The sequence below is a fragment of the Neolamprologus multifasciatus genome, chromosome 19, assembly GCF_963576455.1.
Source record: "Neolamprologus multifasciatus chromosome 19, fNeoMul1.2, whole genome shotgun sequence".
NCBI lineage: Eukaryota > Metazoa > Chordata > Actinopteri > Cichliformes > Cichlidae > Neolamprologus > Neolamprologus multifasciatus.
In genome coordinates, this window is record NC_140457.1 from 1,068,512 (window position 1) to 1,079,822 (window position 11,311).

Below are 11,311 nucleotides of genomic sequence, written 5' to 3' on the forward strand. Positions count from 1 at the left end.
TCATTTCATTGTTTTTAGCTGAATTACTGTGTGTAGTATGAAGGGCCATAAGGGACGTTTTTATCAGTAGGAAAAGATGTAAAACTCAAGTCCAAAATATCTGTGTGTGCTTGTTTGTGGTGAGCAGCAGATCAGAGAATTATAATAATTATAATTTATAATTATTATAAATGGCTTCATGCTCACATCCAGGCCTGTGAGACTCATTCAGACACTGACCGTGGCTCTGCTGCATGCAGGCATTTCTGCATCTCTGCCATTCAAACACACTTTTATTCAGTTTTTTCAATATTTTAATATTCATCACTGATATTTATTTAATTGTTTACTAAATGTTTGATGTGTGAAATAAACTGCAATGGAGCAAAATATGGGCGTGTGTGGTTGGAGGATGTGTTTGTGCGTGTGCACGTGGGGGGGCTTTTTCGGTGGCTGAGGCGTTGGTGCATTGGTGGTTCTTGGTGTCCGGAGCTGGGTGCTCGCATCACTGTGGTCAAACACAACATCCAGGCAGGGATAATTAATGATGTCAAACAATAAATAATAATATATAATAATAAAGCATATAGTTAGAGAAAATCCTTCAAAGAACAATTTCAGTGAAGCGATGTAAGCAACATTTTCCCATCATCACATCCATTAAATCTGTTGGCATGTGGTTTAGTTAACATACTCAAACAACACTCCTACCAGTCACACTCTCCACAAACAGCATAATTTTTTAGCACTGAAATCTCTTCTGCTTCTTATCGTCAACAAAGGAACATCGCTCCAGTGTGAAACACTGCTTGGATTAACACTTCAGCAGTTTCCAGAGCTCCTGCCTTGTGTGGTTTTATCTTATTGCAGATAAACGTATCTCCCAACTTGAGATGAGTCCTACTGGAATTTTAACAACAATAATAATAATAATGGACTGCATTTATATAGCGCTTTTCGAGACCCTCAAAGCGCTTTACAATGCCACTATTCATTCACTCTCACATTCATACACACTGGTGGAGGCAGCTACAGTTGTAGCCACAGCTGCCCTGGGGCAGACTGACAGAGGCGAGGCTGTCATCAGCCGCCATCGGCCCCTCTGGCCAACACCAGTAGGCGGTAGGTGAAGTGTCTTGCCCAAGGACACAACGACCGAGACTGTCCGAGCCGGGGCTCGAACTGGCAACCTTCCGATTACAAGACCAACTGCCAACTCTTGAGCCACGATCGCTTTTATCTGGAGACATCAGGTCAATGCCAGGCTGCCTTCATCTCACTACAAGCCCCACACTTCTCATCTTTATCATCAAGCCTTCATGAAGCACGACTTCCGACACAGACCGATTGGGACTGTCATTGACTTCCCAGATGGAAAGAAAAGACTGCCAGTGTGTACATAGGAGGGCAGGGTTTCATTTCACCTCTGAAATTTGCACATGAAGTACAAGTTAAACACACCTGGAGGTCTGTGGTAGAACCTAGCATTGGGACTGGCATCCCGCGAAACCCATCTCGTTCTTGTGGGAACGAGTGACCAAGAATAATCAGTGAGTTCCAAGAACCATTGTAGTACACTGTGATGTTCAACAAGCTTGAATGTATTTCTTTGAAATGTCTTTCAGGGTTTTTTTAAGCTGCTCTTGTTCATAATAATTTGCACATCTGATTAATTTTTGATACATTTTGGTGATTTTCATTTAAAGTTGAGAGATTTTAGTTGAATTTGTTTTCTTTTATTCTGTTCTGTAACAGCACATTCAAGCTATATTGACTTCTCTCATCATGCAGTATTGACCCCCAGTTAAACTACTGACCCCAGTACTGGACAGTCAGTTGTATTGCTGGACGAAAGTATGGTATTTTTTCACCTGCCTCCAGCCAAGACTACTTGGTTTATCTCTCTATGGAGCAAAAATGAAGATACGAACGACTCAACCAGAGCCCGAGTTTGGTGACGTCTGTGTCTTTTAGAGAATCGCTCACCTTACACAGCTGACAGGATGAATGTTTTCAGAATACAGACAGCTACATGTAGTTTCAGTCGGGTCATTGTCTGAGACAGAGAGACTACCTGTATAAATAACGGTTAAATAAACGGTTACTGACAAAAATAAAATAAATTAATTCTGCCTAAAGTCAGTGCAGTGACTGTCAAGAGAAACCCACTATCTTTGAAAGCCTGCACACGTAAGATACAGGTACCGTCATGTAATCTGATATATTTAACACACAAAATGAATGTCTTCGGTTATTAAAACATAAAACACTAAAAAATACTGGGGAATGGGGGGAATGGGGGGGTATCCAGGATCTAGATGTAGCCTGGTGTAGCAGCCGCCTTTTTATCTTGGAGGTTGTAAGTCTGCCGTTTCCTGTGTGGTTTACCTCTGATTGTTGGACTGGTTTCACGGCAAATATAAAGAAACTTTGCAGCAACTGATGAGTCACATGGAGGCGGTCAGTCAGTGGTGCACTTGTTTCTAGTTGATCTGCAGGTCCATCAGGTTTTTACAACTGAATCTTTTGGGTGTGCTCTGCATTGTCTGCTTATTATCGCTAAAATGTAAAAGCCAGTTTCCATGAAATTAAATTCAATGATGTGCCAGTTATTAACAATGATAATTCAAGTGAATTTTCTTTATTAATCACTCTCAGACACAATTACAACTAAGAGTCACTGTGTTTTTATAGTGTTAATTATTAGTTACAGCAAAGAGTCATAAGATTATCTTACTGACTGATAGTCTTTCTCTCGTTACCCTGTATTCTCGTCTTCAGTGACAATGTCTGGGAAGTACCAAGCCACCTGGCTGTGCACAGTCTCCTTCTGAGTGTGTTAGAACCCCTTGTTTAATTTCATTACCAAATATTTTGAGTCCCACTTAAATAAAATTTGTAGAATGTAGAATTTCGATATTTTAACATGGGAGTCTATGAAAACTGACATACACCCTCAGGTGGGCATTAGAGTAACTTGCAGGCCACAAACAGAACAAAGGTTTCACAGAACATACCAGATGAAATATTTTATTAAATAAAAATAGAACACACTTTTTTATTAAAAAACAGCAGTATGGTTCCACAGTTTACAAACACTTACAGTATTGCTAGGCTTTACTGACTATGTTGAAATAAAATTCAAGGTGGCAACAGACTGAATGCAACATGTTCCAACACGCTTTTTTCCATAAATAGGTATGAGGAACAAGGAAGGTACTATTTGTTCCTCATACCTGTATATACAGGGTGCTGACAATAATCAAATGAGTCTATGACCAGCACAGAGGCACTTTGTAACTTTTGGACTCAGGTAGGAAGATTTTGCTTGATTTCTGGTTTAAAAACTTGGAGTGATTCTAAATACTAACAACTTTTTGTAAGTGGATACAGTTCAGGATTGTTTCAGTTATAATGTGTGTAGTAGAGACTATATTTTTTCAACAGTGACTGAGACATTTAACAAAAACTTAAAGTTTGTTTAGAAGTATATGAGGACGTTGTATGTATTTTAAACAGGCCAGATTAAAACCATTTTACTTTATTCTCCAGCAAAGTCTAAAACATACTATAACACTGCTCAATTTATTTCAATGAATTTATCTTACCTTGGTGTTCCCCTGAACAAGCTGGAGAAGGTGGCCGGGGACACGGAGGTCTGGGCTTATCTGCTTCGTCTGTTGCCCCCATGACCCTGACCCAGTTAGCCAGAAGAAAATGGATGGATGGAAAGATTTTGTCCTTCTAACCAGCAGTTAATGTGTGTGAAGATGAAAATTTTACAGGAAAGAGAAGAAAATAAAGTCAGAAAAGTTTCTGAATCCACAAAAACGGATGACTACAGATATTTAAAACCTCACTGCTGATGTCTGTAAAGTTTTAAAAAAGAATAACTTAGAAATTTGGAAAATGTTTAAATATGACTGGATTCCATTTAAATTAAGTAGTGAAAAAGCTCTGCTTAATGACATCTAAATTAAGAGAATAAATTTTGTACTTGAATCCATTTGTTTGCTATTTTAATTTAGGATTATTGCCCTAAATGAATAACTAAATTAGCTGTTAAATAACACGGAGATATGCCGGAAATGACATCCAAGTGAGCTTATCCACGTGATCTACTAAATGGCATTTTCCAGAAGCCGCTTGCGATTTACTCAACAACGTACCTTCGAACGCGACAATGAGAGCAAGTTACTGCCTGTTTGTAGCCATTAACATTAGTTTTGGATTTGGATTCTCCAGTGGTAACATCTCCAATGGTGAGTTGTTATATATTGTTCTACCAAATTTTTAGAAGCTGTGTGTCAATCTTATTACTGCCCTTAGACTAGCCGTTCTACATAGCCGATGTAGCATATGAGCTACAACGTATGCTGACAACACATGGGCTATACTGGCACATGTAACACATCATTAACCATATCCTACCTGTATACTACAGAAATGTAGTATACAGGTAGGAATACTACATTTAAAGAATGAAAACGGTAGCCACTGGAGAGTACACAAAGTTTTACTGCTGCATGCGATCAACTAGCCCATGTGCTTGAGTATTACGGTAGCCTCCGTTTTGTAAGTTGGGCATGACGAAGCACAAAAGTCTGGGGCACAGGTGTTGAACTCCATTCCTCGAGGGCCGGTGTCCTGCAGGTTTTAGGTGTGTCCTTGATCCAACACAGCTGATTTTAAATGGCTAAATGACCTCCTCAACATGTCTTGAAGTTCTCTAGAGGCCTGCTAATGAACTAATCATTTGATTCAGGTGTGTTGACCCAGGGTGAGATCTAAAACCTGCAGGACACCGGCCCTTGAGGCCTGGAGTTCGACACCCCTGGTCTAGGGCCTACTTACACCAGCCTAGGGCCTGGATCAGTAAATTATCCTTTTATGGCAGATTAAGTTTTTTAGAGAGGTGTTGTTTCTACTTTATGCTCATCCTGTTTTAGTTTTATCTCTGCATGTGTTCAAATTCTTAAAATTTACATCTTGAAGCACGTTGATCGTGTCTTGTCTGGCAGCTTTTACAATCATAATCATTATCTGAATGCACCATTTTGCCAAACATATTGTCATTTTCAACACAAACTCTATAAATCCTCTTTAACATCCTCTTGTTCATGTTATACCTTCCCTTTTCCTTTTCTTTTTATGTTTTTTACTCAAAACACTGTACAAACCACCAGCTGACCACCATGCAGGCTACAGGAAATACAGGTGTAGATCTAAAACATTTTATTTGGCAGCTTAAATATGAAGCTTGAAGAAATATCAAAGTGAAAAAACACAAATGTTGTAAATGTAAAATTAAACAGATAATACTTTTCACTATTCAAAGACTTATGGACCTCACTGTAATTGGACAATATACTCAAATCCATTTTGATTGAGTTCTTTACCGACCTATCAACATATTCAATTCAACTTGATTATTGGAGTACAGATTCAAAACACCAGAGAGAAAAACAACACTTCTGCTGTGCTGCTGAGGTCACACAGTGAGCTAAAGCACAGAGCTCTGATGGAGCTGTGCACAGGTAACCTGTAACTCACCTGTGCTGTCGCCCCACAGGAACCAACCAGTCTGTGAGCACCGGCCTCATCAGGAATGAGGTCCTGCCATCCTGCGTTTACTCCTCCTGGCTGTTTGAGCCAGTCACTGCCTTCTGTGGGGACAAGAGTGTGCCGGACATCATCGACAGCAGAAAGGATAAAACAGATCCAAAGTTCAAAGGATGTGCGCTCAGCTTCCCAGATCAATACAAGAATGCAAACTTCTCTATCCTCATAAAGGACCTGAGGGTGGACGACGCCGGCCTGTACCAGTGCCACATCCACAAACTGGGTTATCAGAGCAAAATCACAGGTCAGTTCAGCAGCATGAATATTTATTAGGAACACCTCAGTCTTTAAATTCTTGTTAAAAAGTTCTGTTTTTTTCTGATTTCTTTTAGATACAAGAGAGATTGAAATGAGGCCTGTGAAAAATGCCACTCTTCAGTGTTCCTTACCCAGCGTTGATGCCATCATGCCAATTTGCCATGGTGGGGCGGAACTGGGAGATCCAGAGATGAAGCATGGAAACATTTCAGTGTTCTCAAAGAACATCGCCATCAATGACAGTGCCAAGTGCCAGGTTCCAGTGAGCAGGGATGGAGATGCAACTGACTCTGTGTTTAAAGCTCCAACTGACACTGGGCTTTTACTGACAGTTAAGGCTGCAGTTCAGTCTTTAATTAGGGACATGATTCAGTCTGTGGTTGACGTGTTGGTTATGGCTGTGTTTGGGGATAGGTTTGAGACTGTGGTTAAGACTGTGGTTAAGACTGTGGTTAAGGCTGTGGTTAAGGCTGTGGTTAAGGCTGTGGTTGAGGCTGTGGTTGAGGCTGTGGTTGACGCTGTGATGAAGACTGTGACTGAAGCTCTTGACTTGATCTGAAAGAGGATAATTTTGACCAGCCTCCATAATGCTCTCCAGCACACTGCTGTTCCTTGTCTAACACCCCGTAACATAGCCTTAACTCTAGCCTGAAGCATGAAATTATTGACATGAAGTTGCTTTCCTGTGTCCCACATAGATGTTGCTACCACAGTATTATCTGTTTAGTGGCAAAAGAACAACAACAATGTCTTCATTGTTGCAACTGTAAAGGACTCCTCTTTCCATTTCTACATTTTGTGTGAAACTTTCCATAGATGTTAATAGAATTTAAGCTAATTTATATAGTTATTTAATTTTTCATTAAACAGGCATTTGAGTATTGAAGTTTTTCTAGCATGTCTCTAGATATTAAAGTATGCTTGCATATGTATTAAAATATGGTAACTATGTAGCTAGAAGGAATTAATAGAAGCTAATTTTTTGCCATAGTTCAAAGTATTTTGTCCAGGTTTTTCACACATGGCACGTCCTGTAAATGGGTGTTTGTCCTCCATCTTGAAGTCTTTTGAATGTATACTCACTTGCTTGTAATACACTTACAAATATATTTTAATGAGTGTTACGACTGCTGTTGTGGGCCTAGACTGGCCGTAACAATGAGAAATGAATAAGCAAGCAGTATTAAAGGAAAATGTGTGATTACTTTGAAAATTTCACCGTCTTTTATATTAAAAAGCTACTTTGACGAAATTTGGTCCAGTTGTTATTTTTTCTTCAATTTGATCAATTTATTACCTGCAATTAACCACAAAGATTTAACATATTTGACTTTGGTTTTATTCTCAAAATAAACAAATTAAAGTAAATCAATTTTCATTTAAGTTGCAGTCATTTGACAAAAATAAATCCTGTATATTTAACTGTCCTGTACACATTACTGTTTTGCAATAATACAATATTATTGCAAACACATTGCAATAACATTGCTTGCTCATAGGGGGTCATATGATTGTTGGGTTTATTGTACCATCTACTGTACAATATAAAGCGCCTTGAGGTGACTGTTGTTGTGAATTGGCGCTATATAAATAAAACTGAATTGAATTGAATATTATTATTGTGGGGAATACAGACTATATTTTAGAATTCCCAGAGGAACATTAGGGTTGTGTGCCATGGTACGCCTAGGAGTGCCGCTGGTACTTGTGGGTGAAAAGGGGGTGAGAGTTTCAGGAGAAAGGGTAGGTCAGCTCACCGCTCGGCGTAGACGCCATGTGCTGTTTAAAAGGTTCACTTCCTTGTTTGACTTATCTGTGGGGTCTCCAACATAAATAGACATAATAGGGGTCCCTAGGGGAGTCCCGAGTGAGTATAAATTAGTAGGTCAGGTTGCAGCAGGGTTTGAAACCCTGCCGATAATTTCTGCTCTTTTTCCAGTGACTCCAAATAAGAATGCTGACCAAATTAATTATGTCTGTTATGTAAATACAAGAAAACAATTATTAGAATAGAATGTGCTTACGTTTTTCTTAGATGAGAGGGTCCAGCTGTAGATCAGAGGAATAGGAAAGGATTTGTGAATGTCTGTGTGTTTTAGGTTGGTTTACCTGTTGGCCTGAGTTTGTGTGTAATTGTGTAGAGGGAGAGGAATTTATTGACACTGGGGGTCTGCCTGTCATAAAAGGAGATAGAAAGCTACAGTTGGGGGATGTTACGACTGTATGGAACAGATAGGAAAGAGAGAAGAAGTTTGTTACCCTTGTCCCTGAAGGTAATAAAGGCTCATAACTGTCACAACTTAGAAGTAGGTTTGCAGGAGACCCACCCCATGCTTAGCTGTAAAAGTAAGACAACAAGAGGCCAATGGCCCAGTGGAAACTGCCAAATGGAAGTAGAGTGGGGGTCTCGGTGCTTGTAATCTGTTAACTATGTTTTGTAGAGGAGTTTGGTGTGGCTTAGATGAGGGGAGATGGCTCTTTATGACTGGCAGGAAGTCACGTACACAGAGACATACACACAAATACACATGCACACACACAGGTACGCGCACACGCAGGCACTCACATGCTCGCACACACAAACACAGTGTTTTGGGTTTACGATACACCATGTGGATTTTACAATGGGGCTCGCTTCTATAAAACTGTGGATAACAGAAAAAGAGTTGAGATTTGCAGAGGAATTGCCGGGCCATGTACATCTCCCTTCTAGAATATGCATGAGTGAAGATGAATACAGGATTTGTGAAGTAACTACTGACTTCCGGTGTCGTCTCTGGAGGCCTGAGGAACCCAAGAACTGGACTGAAAACGAGGCGCACAGAGAGCTAGGTCACATAACCAAAAGGTAAGCACCACCTGTTTATTTGAAGCGAAGTCTAAATTATCCGTTCGCTAAGTTGAGCGTATCGCAATTAAATTTACTCAGTAGAATAAAGAGGCGGTTGAAGTCTGTCACAGTGTGTTAAAGCAAGAGACGTTTGTTAAGAACTTCAGGTTGATGTTTAGCGTGCTGTAAGAAAATCGGGGTTAGAGGCCCCATCACCAGCCTCTAACCGGTGACGGGGCCTCATGTTCGGGGTTTCAAGACAGGAGAGTTCAAAATAAAAATGAGTGGAGATGCGTTGCTTTAGGAGTGATGAGAATGATAGCAGTGACAGTGAATGATGAAAGTCTCTCAGTCTGTCGATTGCAGGTGGGGAAACGGACCTGGATCAATTTTCCACAGACAGCAGTCGGAATGAAATCATAGGCTACACATCATTAGAAACACCCAGCCCGAGTTTAGGCTGAATTGTTTACAGCTTCACTACCATGTGTTCCTCATCCTGAAAAGCAAGCTCTAAGGAAGTTAACTTCTCCCTGAAGACAAGGAAAGCAGTTCCAAAGAGCAACAACATGGCAGTCCAAGAGACGACAGCAGTGTCCTGAGCAGAGATGGGCAAACGGCATGAGAGAGAAAGAAAACCCATCATCTTGATTGGATGGAGAGATGCGTTTCCAACAAGCTGCAACTTCACTGTGTGTAAATGGGCCTTGGGAAGATTGTTGGAGTTTGACATTTGCCATGTTTGGAGCAAGATGGCAATGAAAGAGACACTGGGAGAATAATACAGGACAAAGCTGAAAAGAAGAACTGCCACTGGACTACTGGGGGAGAGGAGACCAGAGTGGAAGAAGGAGCAGGTGAGGACACAGAGGAATGCTGTTGTTTTAGTGTGGGGAATCAAATCAGGTTAAGGAATCCGGGGAGACAAACGACTGCCTTGAGAAAGTGTCCAAACCACCACAAAAGGGGGAGGAAGACAAGCACTGAGGTATGCAAGTGTACTGCTAGACAAAACGGAAAGGCGACACCACACATGCACATAATATGTACTAGAGGGAGCACAAAATCATACAGAAAGTGGCACACATCACGAGAGGGTACCTGTAGAAGGGGTTAACAACATACAGCATGGTTGCCTATGGTAACCTGCAAGCCTTTAGGGTTTAGCTGTGTCTGACTAAGACAGGGATTTTTATTTAGAAACAAAAAGCCAGAGTGAACAGAGTTTTGTTTCAGAAAAAGGGGGAGGGTAAATAAAAGGACGTACATATATAGAAAATGCATTAACCTTACTAACACATGTATACATGCAATGAAACTAATGAGGGTCAAACAGCAGTTTAGGCATGTGATTCTGTTACCATCATCGTAGTGGCTTGAGAAGTGATACATAAACTAGTGAACTAGTATTATTTTGGGGATTTAATTGGTTGTTGCATTTTTCTTTTTCACCAAGTTTTAGATTTGGTGTGTTTCACTTTTTTAGAGCAAGAATATTCTGGGACAACTCCTAAGACTAGCCTTCTACATTTTTATATGCGACGAGAGATTCCACTATCAGCAATAAATAATATTGAAAAAATGGGGAACTGACTGGACTGACAAGAGTTGACCGACTTGACACGAGTATGTAAGATTGCACCTCTGCCCAGATGTGACAAAAGGGTGGATGTATGTATGTTTCTTTTTACAGGAGCAGAAAGATGACAGCAATGTCCTAGGTTGCATGAGCTTTGCCGACTTATCCCTTTTAATTGCCACTTCGGGTGTTTGGGAATTTACCAGCGGAGTGTTATTCATGACCTTGTATTGTTTACAATGCCGAGGTCACAGTGAGAAAATGCGCATACACCTGCGCTGCGCTAACCTCTACATCACTTTTTCCACAGCAAAGGGTTAATCATGTGAGTTGATCATGTGATTTACAGCAGGACACACTACTGGCTAATGTTTTTTCGTATGACAGGGTTACAGGCCTGGAGCGGAGCTGCTCCAGGGTAGAAGCCCTGGAATTTTTAAGAGACAATGTGCAACTTTATTGTGCGTGTCTAATTATGTCGAGTTGACATGTGTCAAAAGAGGGTTTTCCTGGGTACCAGCGTTAAGAGAGGAAACACCAACCTCTGACCATGGAAAGCAATTTAAAGCACTGAAAGTACTTGTTTCAAGTTTTACATCACATGTGACTACAGGCCAAGCACAGGAAGAGACGGTGCCAGAGGCGAAGCTGGTGTGGCTGAAGGTGTACTAACTGAAGTGGGATGAGCCTAGGCAGACAGGCCCATTTGAGGTGGTGACCAGGACCTCACACGCAGTCCAGCTGAGAGGGAAAGGTGAGACCTGGCACAACTGGAGCCAGTGTGCTGTGGCGGAAGAGCCTAGGAGGTCTGGGAGGAAAAGGGGGACTCGGCTGGTAACCCAAACACAGATCCATGCCAAGGGGCAGAATAAATCCCCTGATCTGTGCAGCGAACCGAAGGGTGCTCCACCCCCGAGATTGAAGAAAGAAGAGGAGAAGAGAATCACCCGACCCAGATTGGCCAATGTTCTCAGGTTGGCCAATCTGACCCGGGATGTGGTTGAGGGATTGGCCGAACAGCTGGGTCCCACATCACTCATGGC

General features: G+C 41.2%; 1 protein-coding gene across 1 annotated transcript; it reads left to right on the forward strand.

Moving 5' to 3' along the window:
• The first annotated feature begins 5,544 nt into the window (after positions 1-5,544).
• LOC146495625 (uncharacterized) lies at positions 5,545-7,162 on the forward strand. The gene is made up of 2 exons (XM_085142704.1): positions 5,545-5,845; positions 5,934-7,162. Exon 2 carries the CDS (start codon positions 5,951-5,953, stop codon positions 6,416-6,418), a length of 468 nt encoding a protein of 155 aa, XP_084998830.1. The 5' UTR covers positions 5,545-5,845; positions 5,934-5,950; the 3' UTR covers positions 6,419-7,162.
• The last annotated feature ends 4,149 nt before the right edge of the window (positions 7,163-11,311 follow it).

Excerpts from the sequence above, each read along its gene's own strand:
- LOC146495625 (XM_085142704.1), top strand. The coding sequence starts at position 5,951 with ATGAGGCCTGTGAAAAATGCCACTCTTCAGTGTTCCTTACCCAGCGTT.